The sequence below is a fragment of the Mustela nivalis genome (assembly GCF_964662115.1).
Source record: "Mustela nivalis genome assembly, chromosome: 18".
NCBI lineage: Eukaryota > Metazoa > Chordata > Mammalia > Carnivora > Mustelidae > Mustela > Mustela nivalis.
Genome location: NC_139037.1, coordinates 56874991 through 56891786, shown reverse-complemented (window position 1 = coordinate 56891786; position 16796 = coordinate 56874991). Strand labels below are relative to the sequence as shown.

Below are 16796 nucleotides of genomic sequence, written 5' to 3'. Positions count from 1 at the left end.
CCCTAGCTTTGTAGCCTTTATAATCCTGCCTGACAGCTTTGTGTATTCAGTATTTTTATTCTCAACTAGGTAAATAATATGAGGGGAAACCTATTGTAGCAATTAACTTGAATTAACAAGTTTATATTAGGATACATATCACTGAATTTCAGCGCTCACTCATTGACTCTTGTATGATTAGCCAGCCAGAACGGAAGCTTTTCAGTATTGTAAAAACCAGCACTTCAGATTAGTGCACGTTAACTGAATTTTAGCCTCACTTGGAAAAACCTGCTTAAGAATTATCCAAGCCCCAGGGGCACCCGGCTGGCTCAGTCGGAAAGAGCATGCGACTCTTGATCTCAGGGTCGGGAGTTTAAGCCCTGCTTTGGAGGTGGAGGTTACTAAAAACTAACTAAATAAATAAACTTTAAAAAATGAATAACATCAAATCACGTGCAGGTAGGTCATAGTATCCATGACCTTCACGTCAGCAGAGCCAAGAGGATTTTCCCAGAGCTGACACTCAAGCCAACACAGGCGCTGGTGTGGCCATGATGGTGGTTAAAACATGACAATATTACGTTGTAGATTACTGGTCTGTTGGTAAACAGTCATCACCATGAATGCCTCTGTGGGGTCTCCCTGAACTTCTCCCCCTGCCCCAACTCTCCATCAGGGAAGAAGGAAATTACATGTCCCCACTGCTGTTGGGAGGAACTGCTCCCTTTAACCAAGCAGTAAATATTTGTGTGTCCTCCCTGGGCATTACAAAAAGATTTCCATAGCAATGGGAGATCGGTGGTAGACAACCCACCCGTGTACAGACACACCGTCTATACGAGAGCCCCAAACCAGAACCCGTCTGGTATCCATTCCACAGGAATGGAGCCACAAACTGCTGTGCCCAGAGAGTGGCGTACTCGTCCATGATTAAAAACAAAAAGGAATAAACTGATAAGTGCACAAACGTAGCAAAATCTCAAAGGTATTATGCTAGAGAATCAGGACACAAAAAAGCAACCTGCTATAGGATTCCACTAATGGGAAATTCTAGGCGAGACAAACTAATCCTTGGCGATCCCAAAGCTGCTCAGAGGTTGCCTGGGCTTGGGGGCTGATCAGTGGTTGCTTGGGCCGGGGGCGGAGGGAGGAACAAAATGCGAAGGAGCACCAGGCTATCTGGGGTGGTAGCAGTATCGTGTATCTTGATCGCGGTGGTTTTCACTAACTATGCATCTGTCAATTTTATCCAAATACTTACTTTAATGGATGTGGTTTATTGTATGCGAAGTATATCTTAATAAGGTTGAGCCCCCACCCAAAAAAAGGCGGATTGGGAGAAGGAATCCAACAGTCCAAGAAACATTGTTGCGAGGTTTTGAAAGACAAAGCTGTCCTTACTCTGAGCTTGAGAGCCCCCCTTCCTGTTACTTTGAGTCTAGAATGAAAAGTCCAGACCCAATGCAGGGCTAGCGTGAGGACTCCGTCCCAAGCCAGGCTCCTTCGAAGGAGCAAAAGGGGTGTTCCCAAGACAGGGGTGGGTGGAGCCACGGAGAAAGGGAGAGGTAGGTGGGAGCAGGGCCCCAGAGGATGTCCATCCAGGAGGTGCTTTTCCTTCTGTTCTATGTAACCTTCGCCAGTAACCTTGGAGTAAGGCATAACAGAGCCACTGTCACCAGAGGGTGAGACTCCGCCATGCTTACACTAGGAGACAGAGCTGGCAGGCAGCAGAAACAGGATCTCGACTAGGTGACAGCCTCTTCTAACCAGGCGGCTCTGTAGCTGCAGCCCGATCCATCCATTCTGCAAATATTTATTTTTTAAAGATCTTATTTATTTGAAAGAGAGAGAGAGAGAGAGAATGAGCAGGGAAAGGAGCAGAGGCAGAGGGAGAAGCAGACTCCCCGCCATGGAGGGAGCAGGACACAGGACTCAATCCCAGGATTCCGGGACCATGACCAGAGCCAGACACTGAGCCACCCAGGCTCCCTCTGCAAATATTTATTGAGTGTCTATGTACCAAGCACCATGCTGCACTCTGGGCAGACCGTGGTGGATAGGACAAAGGTGGCTGCCTCGTGGAGTGCCCATCCTAGTGGGGTCCAGGTGTGGGAGCCCCTGTCCACACTCAGGAGGCTTGAAATGGTTCCAGACTTTTTTTTTTTTTTTTTTTGACAGAGATCACAAGTAGGCAGAGAGGCTTTCAGAAAGAGGAGGAAGCAGGCTCCCCACTGAGCACAGAGCCCGATGTGGGACTCAATCCCAGGCTCCTGGGATCACGACCTGAGCTGAAGGTAGAGACTTTAACCCACTGAGCCACCCAGGGTTCCAGACTTTTTAAATGACCCAGATCAGCATCTTAGGCAAGTTAGTGGCATGTACCGAGCAAATCTTGAAAATGGAATAGAAAAATGGGGAAATTAGAACTTAGGCTAGTTATGGATTCCTCGTATGTACATATATCGTAAATATAAGAAATGCACTATATTACACACACGTGCATGAATCTCTTTAAACAGGCATCCTTCATAATCTAAATCTGATCCATTCCCCCAAAAGCATTAAAGTGAAAATCTGAAGATAACTATTTTAAGTGGGGACAATAATGCACTCCCAGCTCCTTCCAACAACCCCAACCAATTTCCCCAAATACCATTAAAACTCTTAAAACACTCTTATAACCACCCAAGGATTTTGGCATAATGGAAAGCATGGAAAATGCTAATTACTTCATTATTCAACACTTAATGAACTCATTAGTGGTTATGTTTGTATGCAATGCACAACGATTTTGCACCAAATCAAATATGAATTATATTTTTCTTTCACCCTGCAACGATCATGAGATGTAACTAAATAAACAACAACCAAAAAAATGCTAAAGATACTCAAGATACCATCTGTAATTGGACTCAGATTGGTGGTGCCTCCAGGCACCTGGGCAGGAGCCTAGTAGGGCCCTGGGAAGGGGAAGATAATGATCAGTAACATGTAACATGTCTCAGCAAGGTACAAAGCGGGTCAGAGGTACAAGGATCGTTAGAGCCCAATGGTACCATCCACATCCTGGACTCAAATAGGACTTAAAAAGAGTTGTGCGGCGGCAATTTTATTCGAACGGCAAATTCGGGGTATAAAGAAGGGAGGGGATATATCCCTACTGGCACTGTTTGGATAATGAGAGTTCCAAGTATCAAGGAACACCCGCATTCCTTTGTTGGTTACACTGGAAAATCAATTTCTTCCCAGGAGTCGCCCGAAGTTTCTCAGCTGGAAGATGGGTCTACACAGGCTAAAATGCACACATCTTGGGACGCCCGGGTGGCTCAGTTGGTTGGACGACTGCCTTCGGCTCAGGTCATGATCCCGGAGTCCCGGGATCGAGTCCCGCATGGGGCTCCCAGCTCCTTGGGGAGTCGGCTTCTCCCTCTGACCTTCTCGCTCATGCTCTCTCTCACTGTCTCTCTCTCAAATAAATAAATAAAATCTTTAAAACAAAATAAAATGCACACATCTTAAGTTCACAGGGGAATTTTTCCAATGTATAGGTCTGTGTGAGCAACGCCAGTCTCAAGATACGGGACGGTTACCAGATCGTGAAGTTTCCCTGGGTCCCTTCCTAGTCACAAAGTCACACTCATAGGTCATCACTGTTTGGATTTCTCTCACTATAGACCGGTTTAGCCTGTTCCAGACCCTCACAGAAATGGAACCAGGTTGCATGAATGGTTTCCAGCTTCTTTCACTCCAAATGTTATCCGTGGAATGCAGCCAAGAGTGGCTGTCCATCACAGAACGATTGTACTGATCTATCAACTGGTACATTTCAAAATTTTGGCACTTACAGGGAGAGCGGCTGAAGACATTTGTGTCCTGGACTTTGGGGGGACAGTTTTTTTCTCTTTGGTTTAAGTGGAACTCCTGAGCTGTTGGTAAATGCACATATTTTGTTGACTTGATAACAAACATCTGATAAGAAATGCTTGACAACTTTATTGCTCAAAAAGGCCCTTTGGAGTGACAGCAGTCATTGTCCTTGGTCTCCCCTCCCCGGCAGGGTCCCATGGAGTGTTTCTGTTCCTGTGGAGGGAACAGAGGGCCTGGGGACAGGGTGGGATGTACCATAGAGTCACAACACACACACACACACAGCTACCAAAATAGCCAGTAACCCACTGAACATTCATCCTCTTGAAGAGGGCAGAAGTCCATGTGACAACCGGTGCCTGGAGATGGGGAGCCCAGAGGACATTTACACTATTTCTCCAACTTGTTTCCCAGCCATGGGTGGGAACACAAATCGAGGACTGGGGAAGTTTTGGGAAGAAACACACATACCCATATACCCCAGCACTGAGGCCTCCCAGATCTGATGCCGGGTCGGGGGGCGGGAGGAGCGCCTAGGGCCCCCGGATCCCCCAAAACGTGCAGACAGAGCCTCCAAAGCCCCAGTTCATAATCCCGATGTCCAGAGCCGCGCCCATCAGGGCAGGAAATGCCCCTATGGGGCTTACATAACTGATTCTTTCTCGCAGGGGTCCGTGTCCCCAGCAGGTCCAGAGCGGCGTTTGAGGAGAGGGTCCCCCTCCTCGGTGGGGGCGGGCAGCGGAGACAGGGGCATCTCGCTCTTCACTTGGATCAACTCTGGCACCGAGCTCCGTAACTCCGAGCGATCCACGTAATTTTGGAGGAGTCCCGCCCCAAAGGCATCGCCTTCCACGTTGAGGACGGTACAGGACCGGTCTCTGAAGGGGCAGGAGTGACAGGGAAGTGAGTGGGAGAGCCGAGGGTAGGGCCCAACCACCCTGCTTTTCCCCCCAAAGCCTAGAGTCCCCATAGCACCCTCCTTTGTGGAGCCCTGCTCTCCTCCTAGACCCAGGTCATCCCTCCATCTTCTCAGGACCCAAATTATCCCTTCCTCCTAGAACCTCAAAGACCTTTTCATCCAGAGTCCAAGCAGCCCCCTACCTCTCTTCTTTCCCATGGAATCCCAAGGTATTCCCACACTTTCTCTGCCTCAGAACCCCAAAGATCTCCTCCCTCCATCCTCCCAAGAGCCCAGATGATTCTTCTTCCAAAAAAATCACACGGGGGCGCCTGCATGGATCAGTGGGTTAAAGCCTCTGCCTTCAGCTCAGGCCATGATCCCAGAGTCCTGGGATTGAGCCCCATATTGGGCTCTCTGCTCAGCGGGGAGCATGTTTCCCTTCCTCTCTCTCTGCCTGCCTCTCTGCCTACTTATAACCTCTGTCAAATAAATAAAATCTTTAAAAAAAAAAATCACACAATTTGCTCCTCCTGGAACTTCAAAAAGTCACCTCTTCCTTCTCTCTCTCTCTCTCTCTTTTTTTAAGATTTTATTTATTTATTTGACAGACAGAGATCATAAGCAGGCAGAGAGGCAGACAGGGGCGGGGGGGGGGGGGGAGCAGGCTCCCTGCTGAGCAGAGAGCCCGATGTGGGGCTCGATCCCAGGACCCTGAGATCATGACCTGAGCCAAAGGCAGAAGCTTAACCCACTGAGCCACCCAGGTACCCCATCCCCTTCCTTCTCTTGGGGCCTCAGAAGACCCATCCACCTCTCCTCTTCCCCCTGATAGACTACTTTCTCACTGAGGCCTTTCTACTTATAATCTTAGATATCTCTTTTCACTTCCTCTTTATACTTTGTGTGTGTGTGTACATCCCATTTTAGAAAATTGAGCTATAATTCATATACCATAAAACTCACCCTTTTTAAAAAATAATTTGAGAGAGAAGCAGCGGTGGGGGAGGGGTAGAGGGAAAGGGAGAATCAGACCTCCCACCAAGCAGGGACTTAATCCCAGGACCCCAAGATCATGACCGGAGGTGAAGGCAGGCACTTAACTGATCGAGCCACCCAAGCGTCCCCAAACTCACCTTTCAAAAGTATACAATTCAGGGGAACCTGGATGGTCAAGAGTCTGACTCCTGATTTTGGCTCGGGTCATGATCTTAGGATTATGAGATCGAGCCCTGCATCAGGCTCCACACCTGGCATGGAGCCTACTTAGGATTCTTTCTCTCCCTCTGCCCCTCTTTGCCCCCTCCCTCACCCATGCACATGCTCTCTCTCTCTCTCTCTCTTAAAAAAATAAAAGTACACAACCCAGTACTTTTCAGTATATTCAGTATATTGTACAACCATTGCTGCTATTTAATTCCAGGACATTTTCATTGCTCTAAAAGGACACCCCCACACCCACCAAGCACTTATCCCCCAGCCCCCAACAACTGCTAATCTATGGTCTATAGAAGTGCTTATTCTGGCCATTGCATTGAAATGGAATCACAGAAGCCTAGGTGGCTCTGTTGGTTAAGCCTCTGCCTTCTGCTCAGGTCATGATCCCGAGGTCCTGGAATCGAGTCCCACATCATGCTCCCTGCTCAGCGGGGAGCCTGCTTTTGTCTCTGCCTCTGCCTGCCACTCTGCCTGCCTGTGCTCTCACATGCTCTCTCTCCCTCTCTGACAAATAAATAAATAAAATCTCTCTCTCTTTTTTTAAGATTTTATTTATTTATTTGACAGAGAGAGAGATCACAAGTAGGCAGAGAGTCAGGCAGAGAGAGGGGGGGAAGCAGGCTCCCCGATGAGCAGAGAGAGCCCCATGCAGGTCTTGATTCCAGGACCGAGATCATGACCTGAGCCAAAGGCAGCAGCTTAATCCACTGAGCCACCCAGGTGCCCCAATAAATAAAATCTTTAAAAATAAAAATCTAAAAGAAATAAAATCTTTAAAATCTTTTTTAAAAAAATTATTCACTATGTGGTCCTTTGTATTCTCCCTTCTTTTACTTAGCGTGAGATTTTCAAGGGTCCCACATGCTAGCCTGTACAAATTTGTGGATGCTTCATTCAGTTTCACTGCTGAATGAAATTCCATTCTTACAGATATAGGACATTTTAGGTAACCTGAAGCCCCAAACCCACACTTACACTAGCCAGTCCACAGCCAGGATCAAGGAGATGTCCTGGACGGGCAGGTTGACCGCCTCCAGGATGATGGCCAGAGTGAGGACACCCCCGGCAGGAATGCCCGCAGCACCCACGCTGGACGCCGTGGCGGTGACTCTGGGGGAAGAAAGCGGAGGTCAGGGACGGGGGCCCGGGAAGCCTGAGGAGCTGGCTTCCTCCAGCCCATGTCGGTTCTCGGGGGAAGGGTCAGATGGGCCGGAAGTCCAGGCCGCAGCCACCCCACACTCACAGGATAGTGATGATCTTCACAAAGTCCAGGGATCGCTGGTTCAGCTGTGCAATGAACACCGCGGCCACACACTGGAAGAGCGCCGCACCATCCATGTTGACCGTGGCACCGATGGGGAGGATGAAGCGACTGATGTGCTTGGCCACGCCGTTCCTCTCCTCCACACACTTCATCATCAGTGGCAGCGTGGCAGAGCTGAGGGGAGGAGCTGCGGTCAGCGCGTGCCCCACCCCCTGCCGAAGCCCCACCCAGTCTACCGTCCCATGGGCCAATCAGCGCACTGCAGGCTCCGCCCACCAGCCTAGACCACCCACCCCTACCCTATCCTCACCAGCCCTCCGTGCTCTACTCTTCCAGAGCCAGAGGACCCTGGGATCCTGCAGAGTGCCAGGATTCCAAAGCATAGGAGTCCTGGACCCCCTGGGAGAGTACAGACTGCTATCCTTCAAAATACACACAAAAATTCAAACCTAAATGCCTCGGAGCTCACTGACCCCCACTCCCTCCCTGCTCCACCAATAACAAACAGATCCTAAGAATTGCTTTTCTGTCAGCAACGCTGCTGGGGAGAGAAGGCTGGGTTCTGAGGGTACAGGTGGACAAAACACCTAGAAGGGAGTGGAAAGGGCTCCTAAGGGATTAGATCCAGGGTGGAGCGCATCGCCCCCCAGGGCCAGGTCTTGTGGAGGAGGAGTGGTTCTCAGGAAGGGAAAAAGAAGAAATCTCTAAGACAGGGGTTTACTAACAGGGAAGGTGGGGGGTATTCCAGAACCTTACGAGAAACTCACAAAGTATGTCCCCTACACCCAGATCCAGTGTCTCCAAATACAAAATTTCAAGGGTGGGGCACCTGGGTGGCTCAGTGGGTTGATTCTATGCCTTCGGCTCAGGTCCTGATCTCAGGGTCCTGGGATGGAGCCCCATATCGGGGGTCTCTGCTCAGCAGGGAGCCTGCTTCCCCCTCTCTCTGCCTGCCTCCTCTCTGCCTACTTGTGATCTCTCTCTCTGTCAAATAAATAAATAAAATATTTTAAAAAAAAATTTTTTTTCAAGGGTCTCCAGACAGCTGATGCCTACCGCAGGCCCCTTAAGCTTAGAAATCCTGCATGAGTCTCCCCTGAGGCCATACCTAGAAGAGGTCCCGAAGGCAGTGGCCAGTGCTGTCACGATGCCCCACAGGAAGCGGTAGGGATTTTTGCGGGTGAAGAAGAAGTAGATGAGGGGCAGCACCAGGAGCCCATGGATGGCGTGGCCCAGCAGACAGCACAGGATGTATTTGCCGAGACTGGCAAACAGCATCCCCACATCCTCCATCTCCACGATCTTGCCAGCCACCAGGAACAAGATGCCCACAGGGGCATACCTAAGCACCCAGGAGACAGATTACGGCCTCTGACCATGTGTCCACGGAAGCACCAGGCTTTGGGCTCAGTACATAGCCTGACCACAGCCTCCCTTGTGGGCAGGAAATACCTAGAGCAGTGTGGGCCAAAGTTTGGGCACCTTGCCTGCCATCCTCGAAGCTCTTTCCCCTTGCAGATAGGACAGCAGGGAGATAAAGAAGCCTGGGGGTTTCTAAAGCCACTTGGAGTTGAATCACTAACCAGATTCGGACTTGGCCCGTGGCCCCCCAAGTGAATCATTTACATGTTCTGTGTTTGTAGGTTACAGTACCTTTGGTGATTTAAACCAATACAATCTCTCACCGCATCATGAAAATTAAAAAGTCTGTAGCTCGTGTCTTAGTAACAACACCCAGACACAAAGCATTTATCTTGGGTTGAGCCCTGGAACACAATGGAATCTACCACAATGCCACATAAGCTCCTATTTTAGTCCTCCATGGCCATAGTTGAATTAAAATCTAACAGGTTGGTAGGGGCACCTAGGCGGCTCAGTCGGTTAAGCATTTGCCTTTGGCTCAGATCATGATCCTGGGGTCCTGGGATCGAGCCCTGAGTCAGGCTCCGTGCTCAGTGGGAAGCCAGCTTCTCTCTCTCCCACTCCGTCTGCTTGTGTTCCCTCTCCAGCTGTCTCTCTCTGTCAAATAATTAAAATCTTAAAAAAAGAATTTAATAGGTTTGTAAACAGGTACATTAAGGCTACTGGCCTCATAGGTATGTTGGGGAAATGGGGTGCCACGGGAAGTGCCTTGAAAGCTCTTTGTATAGAGTAAGTGATCCATAAACTTCTGCTGGAGCTATTATCACCCTCTCCTGGAGTGACAGTCCCAGAGGGGCTCGTGCCTCCCAGCCAGGAGGCCTCCCCCAAGACTGCCTTCCCAGTTTGATCCCTGTGGCTAGTTGTTGCCCAAAGCCTTTCCCCTCTTTGGTTAACAGAAGAAAGGCCCCATTGCCCAGTGGGGCCACGGGTTAAGTCCAAATCTGGCTCAACTAGGTTTGGCCAAATGCCCAAGCTCCGGCCAGTGGGAGGTGCCCAGAAGTTAAACAAGGACATGCTTGATAAATATTAGCTGATATTCTTTATTGTGGCCATGCTATAGGTCAGGCTTTGTCCCAAGAAGTTTACACTCATTTGTGTCTGATACTGTCAGTCCCATTTTCCAGATGGGGAAACTGAGGCAGAATGCAGTAAGTCACTTGTGATAGGGCGCACAGATGGGAAGTCATAATGATAATGATCATAGCTAAGAGTAGCTCAGGAGGTACTGGGCATTTAAAACACTTCATAAGTGCTTGACCTAGACCTCCTATTACTCATTCCCTCTTCATGGTAACGCGGACATTGGATCCCATTCAAATCTCTGCAGCAGAGATGCATTCACTAAGCTATGGCCACAGCCCGGCTGGCGTCAGTCTCAGCTCCCAGGGAATACAGGACTGTCCTCATCTTAGAATGAAGACACTGAAGCACAGGCAGGGTAGGTCACTCACCCAAAGTCACAACCAGGGGATGGGCAACACTGGGATGTGAATCCAGGCCGTCTGGCTCCACTGAGCAGAGAAATGCGAGGGCTGCCCCGTCCCACGTCCCCCACCCCCCTGCCATCACCTACCACATGATCCAGGAGACCAGCACCATGGTGGCGTCATTAAAGGAGTTGAAGAAGCGGATGAGGAGCTCCCCCTCGGGTCCCAGCTTCCGCAGGGCCACACCAAAGACAATGGCAAAGACCACCAGGCCCAGGATGTTCATACTCTCCACCTCTGTACCAACAGGCACCTTGGGGTAAGGAACAAATTGAGACAGGAGGATGCTCAGTTAACTTGCACAGTCACTAATGGCCCTGCTGGGACCCAACGTGGATGAAACAGCTCTTGGAGCTCATTTGTCCCTTCCTCCCAAGGCTCACAGTCCAGGTCCAGGAGACCTCCCAGGTCACCGGGGACCACCCAAAGTGACTGGAAGAGGGGAAACCCAGGAGAGTGTCAGAACTGAGTGGGGATGTCAGCTTGGTAGGTGGCATGGCAGGGGAATCAAGGAGGGCTTCATGGAGGAAGAGGCTGAGATCTGGAGAACAGGAGGATTAACCAGGTAAAGAGACATAGTAGAAGATTCTGGAGAGGGGAAACAATGTGCAATAGTCTGGAAATGAGAGCCCCATGGGCATTCAAAGAACAGAAGGAAAGCCACTGGGGCTGGAATAGGCCGGCCAGAGTCCAAACACAAGGCTGGGTGGGTGGCTAGGTAGAAGCCTGAGCTCGCAGCATCTCATGGACTGTGGCGAGGAGGCTGGGCTTTCTTCTGAGGGCACTAGGGAGCAGAAAGGGGCTCTGGGTAAGAGGGAAACAGGTCAGGTTTGTGCTTTGGGGAAAGACTACTTTGTGCCAGGCTGAGGGGAGGGGGAAGGGGGGAACCAGGGGGCAGACCAGAGAGGGGGCCAGGGTGGGTTGGGGACAGAGAGAAGCCTGCACCAGGGAGGGAGAAGAAAGGAGCAAAAATGGAGAGACCAGAAAAAACAGAAATTGGGCAGCGGCGGCAGAGTATAAAGCAAATACCCCCAAATGTCGGAAGATGCCAGTGGTGGGCAAGCAAAAGCTGGGTTGGAACAAAAGAGAAAAACCCCATGAATGGGCGGAGGGATGGGTCCCCTTCTCTCACCTTCACCTTGGTCCCGTTGATGCTCCGTGTGTCATAGGAGGTACTGTACTGCAGGTAGGGGTGGGCAAGGTCAGTATCAATGCCAAGGAGGCCCCACCCCACCCCATCCTGGCACTAACAGTGCTCCAAGCCAGCCCTAACCACCCCCTCAATGCAACCCCACCGAGGTGGCATTTTCCTACCATGTGCCCATTTTCCAGAGGTGGAAACCGAGGCAAGGAGAGGAAAAGGCACTTGCCCAGGATTACACACCTAGAATTAGAACCCCAAAGGGGCTCAGAACCCATATTCTCCTTCTTCGATGAGGGGCATGGATGGGTTTCACAGGCCACCCACGAACTCTCCAAGAGCATTCAACAATTCATGAATGCGCGTGCTTTTCCAAGAAACTGCCCGAAAGCAGGCGCCCAGGGGCTACCGCTGGCCGCGTCCCTCCCCGCCTGCCCCCCACCCCTTGGGACATAGCCCCAAGGACTCACTGAGCGGAAGGCTGCGGACACCAGGTTGGAGGGGAAGATATTTCTGCAGAAACAGACACGGAGGGCAGTAAGTTATTAAATACCCCAGGAGGAGCATGGGGGGGGCGGGGGTCTGGAGGGCTGCCTTGGCCTCTTGCGAGCAAAGAAACTTGGAGGCCCCAGGGGCACCCAGCTGTGGTCCCCACCCATGCCTCAGGCTGGGTGTGGTCAGGCAGAGCTGGGCCCTGGCCCGCTTGCTTGTCCAGGGGGTGGGAAGTCTGAGCTGGCCTCTGAGGGCCCCCGAAGCCTGGTCTGCTAGCCTCGACCAGCCCCGAGGGATTGTGGACTGGAGGTGAGGAATGCTGGCTTCCCAGAGCAGGCTGGGGCAGGGTCACCCTGTGCCTCAGCTCTACCCCAAGCAGCAAACTTAATACCCAGGGCATCTTGCATCAGCCACTTCCTCCCTCAAGGCTCAGGCTTTGGTGCCCGGGCTGAGTGGGTGACAGGGTATGGGGAAGATCTGGGTGTGTGGGAAGGAGGTTAGCGAGAGAGAGTGACAAGGGATGGCTGTGTGTGTCATGAATGTCTGTCTGGGCAACAGCTTGCACTAGGGTTTAGAGCATGTCAGGGGGTGAGACAAGGCCTCTTGTGTCTCAGAGTGGGACAAAAATTCCAGCAAATGTGTCTACTGTAGTCCCTACAGTGCTTGACATAAATCCACTCACTCACTTATTTATTTTATTTTTTAAAGTAGGCTCTCCGTGGGCCACCTGGGTGGCTCAGTCAGTTAAGTACATCTGTCTTCAGCTCAGCTCCGGTCATGATTCTGGAATGGTCATGATCCTAGAGTTGCAGGATCGAGTCCCCCATGGGGCTCCCTGCTCAGCAGGTAGTCTGCTTCTCCCTCTGCCCCTCACCCCGCTTGTGCGTGCTCTCTCTCTCTCTCTCTCTCACTCTGTCTCCTTCTCAAATAAATAAATAATTAAAATATTTTTTAAAAAAATAAATAAGTAGGTTCCCCACCCACCATGGAGCCCAGCTCAGGGCTTGAACTCACGACCCTGGGATCAACACCTGAGCTGAGATCAAGAGTCAGACACTACCGACTGAGCCGCCCAGGCGCACCTAAATCCACTCATTGGATCCTCACAACAGCCTTCTGACCCCCATTTTATAGAGGAGGGAACCAAGGCACAGAAAGGGAAAGAAACCTGCCTTGGCTAGGAACCCAGGCAGCTGGCTGTGTAGTTCTAGCCACGCCCCCCCCCATTCTGGCGTCCTCCCTCACCAATGATGTTTCTCAAGTGTTGGGATCGGGTTGGGGGGTGCAGGTTAGTGGTCAGATCTGTGGGACGGTGTTGGTGCGTATGGGCTCTTGAGCACAGATGTCTGGCAACGCTCAATGTATCGGAGAGGTCAGTGGCATCCGTGAGCGGCTGTGTCGAGGGAGGCTAGTTCCTCTGTGTGCGTGAGGACACGTGTGACAACTGGTATAAGGCCATGTGTCAGTGTGAGAGGCCGCAGCTGTGGCTGAGCGCCTGTGTCCAGCTGTGTGCCAATGGTCTATAAAGCCGTGTGGCTCCGAGATGTTCTAGCAGCCTCCGGAGCTGGCCGACTGCCAGTTCCTTCTATTTTGACACACTGGGGCAGCAGCGGGGACACATCAATAGCCTCCGAGTGGGCGTGCCCATTGGCCAGAAGGCCTGTACCCACCCAGGCCAGGCAGGGCTGGGTCAGGACCCCGCTAATCTCCCCCAGCCAGGAGGCACCCGCCCACTACAACTTCTAGACATCAAGCCTGCCCCCACATCTCTCACCCCAGCCAACACAGATCTCCCAAGCGGCTGGGAGAACCCAGTTCCGTGACTCATCATTTCCTCCTGTCACTTCCAGGAAGTCCCCCAACCAGCCTGGAGACCCTGAATCAGCAGGTCCCAAAGGCAACCCAGGAGTCTGCCCTTTCTGAGCAACCCCGTGGAGGTTTGGGGGCGGGACAGGTGGAGAGAGAGCCCAGACGGGCTCCCCAGACAGGAGGAAATGGAATGGAAAGTCCTCGGAGGTGGCAGGGTTTAGCAGGAACATATAAAAGAGAAGCTGCCAGGGCCCAGTTGAACTAGGCGGGGAAGGGAGGCTGAGAAAAGAGCCTGGTTATGTCCGGGTGACACGTAGTGTGGGGAGCCCTGGGGCTGGAGGTCATTCACATCTCCTCAGGGTCTCCCATGGACTCCTTACCCAGGGGTTACAAGCCCTCTGACTCTGGACTCAAATCCTGATCCAGAAGCCCCATCCTGAGGCCCTTAGCAGCCCCAAACCCCCTTCCAAGTCCCTCCGCCAGACCCTCTTATGTCCCCTCCCTCCCCACACAGTCCCCAAGCATTACTCGTTTTTCCCTAAGACGTCCTTGCCTATCAACCTTCTTGTAGGGTCCCCGCTTACGTCTCCAGGCACCCACATCAGAAGCCTCCTTCCCGGGGGGTCTGTCCTCTCCCGTTGTACCCTGACCCTCCAGAGGCCACCCACCATCACCACCCCACACCATCCGGTCCTGTCTTCCCCCAGGCCCCCCCGGGATGCCCTCTCCTGTTCACGTGGCCAATCCCGCCATCCCTAACATGCGTTCCCTCCCCACATAGCCGGGCACCCCCCTTCCTCCCCCTCCCGCCCAACCCCTACTCCACCGGGCGGGCGGGGTCTGACCTCACGAGATCCAGGAACGAATCGAGGACTTCCTTGCTGGGGGCCTCTTCTACAGCGCCCTCGGTCCCGACCGAGGCGTTGATGGCGGCGAAGGCGGCGCCCGGCCGCAGGGCCAGCGCCAAGCCCACGCCGAGCGCGGACGCCAGCAGCGTGGTGACCAGGAAAAAGAGCAGGGCCCAGGCGCCCAGGCGGCCGAGCGCGCTCGAGTCCAGGCTGGCGGCGCCGCCGATCAGGCTGCACACCACCAACGGCAGGATGATCATCTTCAGCAGGCGCAGCAGCAGCTCGCCGGGGAAGGCGAAGGCCGCCAGGCGCTCGGGGCCCAGAACTTGAGCGCCGCCGGCCCCCGAAACCCCCAGACCCAGCGCCACTCCAGCCACCACGGCCACCACGGTCAGCAGCACCAGCAGGTTGGCGCGAAGGCAGCGGCGCACCCGGTCCCGGGAACGGCAGCATCCGCCTCCCGTCGCGCCCGGGTCCTCTATGGGGACCAACGTCGGGGCACCGTTCGCGGTGGGCTCAGCCGCCGCGAAACCCTTGGCGTCTCCCCGAGGCGGATCGGCCACCATGATGAACGCCCCGGAGTTCCTTAGCGCTGGAAGCTGGGCGCGCTTGGGACTCCTTCCTGGGACGCGGACGTTCCTTAGAACCGAGAAGTTTTATAACACAGCCTGGAGGCTGGAACTTTGGAAAGTTCCCCGGAGTTGGGAATTCACGCGCCTTGGTTCTTAGAGTACACGAGATCCCCAAGCTGGGTGTGGAGGCTCTTCTGCTCTCCCAGATTGTGTCTGGAGCCCGAAATCTGGGAGCGCTGGGCTCCTTCGGCCCTAGGGATGGGAATACAGGGGTTTATCAAGGCTGGGACCCGGGGTCCTTGGCTCTGGAAGGCTGAAGGCGTCCAAGCGGCAGAGGTCCTCAAGAGGCCATGTCCTGGTAGCGCAGATCCGGGAGGCAAGGATCCGGGGTGCAGGGGTCCTGGAAACCGAGGCTAGGGAGCTGAATATGGGGGGCGGGAGACAGAGCTCCGGGAAGAGGGGAGCCAGGTTTTTGAGTCCGGGAGAGTAAATCCAGACGCCTGGGTGCGGAAGGCGGCGGTCCGGGTCCTCGGGAAGTAACGGCGACGGATCCCGATGAAAACTCGCGGGCGCGCCGCGTGGCTCTGAGCCCACCCGCGGAAGCTTCCAGGATTAAGGGCAGGGGCGAGGCTTTAGAAGGCGGGGAGCGAAAGGCGGGCGCCGATTGGCTGAGTCGCGCTCGGAGACCTCCTGCGGGCGAGAGGTGGGGCTGAGGCCAGAGTCAGGCCAAGTCACCCTTAGAAGGCAGACTTACAGAGTCTGACTATACCTAGGGGCGGGGTCACCGGAGGGGCGGGGGCGGGGCCCGACCGGGGGCGGGGCGTTGAAGGGAAACTTTTTTCCCGCCAAAGGAATCCGGACGTGGCTGGGGGCCGTTAACCTGCAATGGTTCTCGGGCCCGAGGATCTCTAGAAAGTGCAAATGAGCCGCAGGTGGTTCAAAACCCAGCCTGCAACGCCTCTAGCCTGAATTCGGTCTTTTGTCGCCTCTGTCTCTCTCGGAACTCAGATTCTTCTAATGTAAAATGCAGATTATTAAAGCTCACCCCACACATAATTGATGTAAGGTTTGAGTTACATGGAATTATTTATTTTAATAATGTTAATAACTTAAAAAAAAATGTTCCAGGGGCGTCTGGCTGGCTCAGTCTGTGGAGAGTGTGACTCTTGATCTCGGAGTTGTAGGTTGAAGCCCATTTGGTTGTAGAAATTACTTAAAGATAAAATCTAGGAGTGCCTGGGTGGCTCAGTCGGCTAAACACTTGCCTTTAGCTCACTCGGGTCATGATGCCGGAGTTCCAGAATCCCACCTGCACGGGGCTCCCTGCTCAGTGGAGAGCTTACTTCTCCCTCTGCCCCTTGCCTAGCTATTCCTTGCTCATTCGCTCTCTTCCTCAAATAAACAAATAAAATATTTTTAAAATAAGTAAATAGGGGCGTCTGGGTGGCTCAATGGGTTAAAGCCTCTGCCTTCAGATCGGGTCGTGATCCCAGGGTTCTGGGATGGAGCCTGTCATCAGGCTCTCTGCTCAGCAGGGAGCCTGCTACCCACCCCCCTGCCTGCCTCTCTGCTTACCTGTAATCTGTCAAATAAGTAAATAAAATCTTAAAAAGTTAAAATAAAATGAAATAAATAAATAATAAAAACAATTTAAAAAAAATAAATGTTTCAGTTCAGAACCCAACACATCAATAACAGCAGTTCTTAGATGGGGATTGTAATCCGCTTACCCGTTGGTATGTCATTCACAATTCACCAAGTTAAAAATTAGAATTTGGTGTAAGAACTGTTCTAAT

The 16796-nt window shown here is 52.6% G+C and overlaps 1 protein-coding gene across 1 annotated transcript; it reads right to left on the bottom strand.

The window, feature by feature from the left end:
* Positions 1-3952: 3952 nt before the first annotated feature.
* Positions 3953-15692, bottom strand: SLC1A5 (solute carrier family 1 member 5). The gene is made up of 8 exons (XM_082710588.1): positions 14426-15692; positions 11750-11792; positions 11271-11318; positions 10225-10391; positions 8338-8571; positions 7209-7403; positions 6941-7075; positions 3953-4727 (listed from the first exon to the last, which is right to left on the bottom strand). The coding sequence occupies exons 1-8, from the start codon at positions 14992-14994 to the stop codon at positions 4493-4495; spliced, it is 1626 nt and encodes a 541-aa protein (XP_082566714.1). The 5' UTR covers positions 14995-15692; the 3' UTR covers positions 3953-4492.
* Between the last annotated feature and the right edge of the window lie 1104 nt (positions 15693-16796).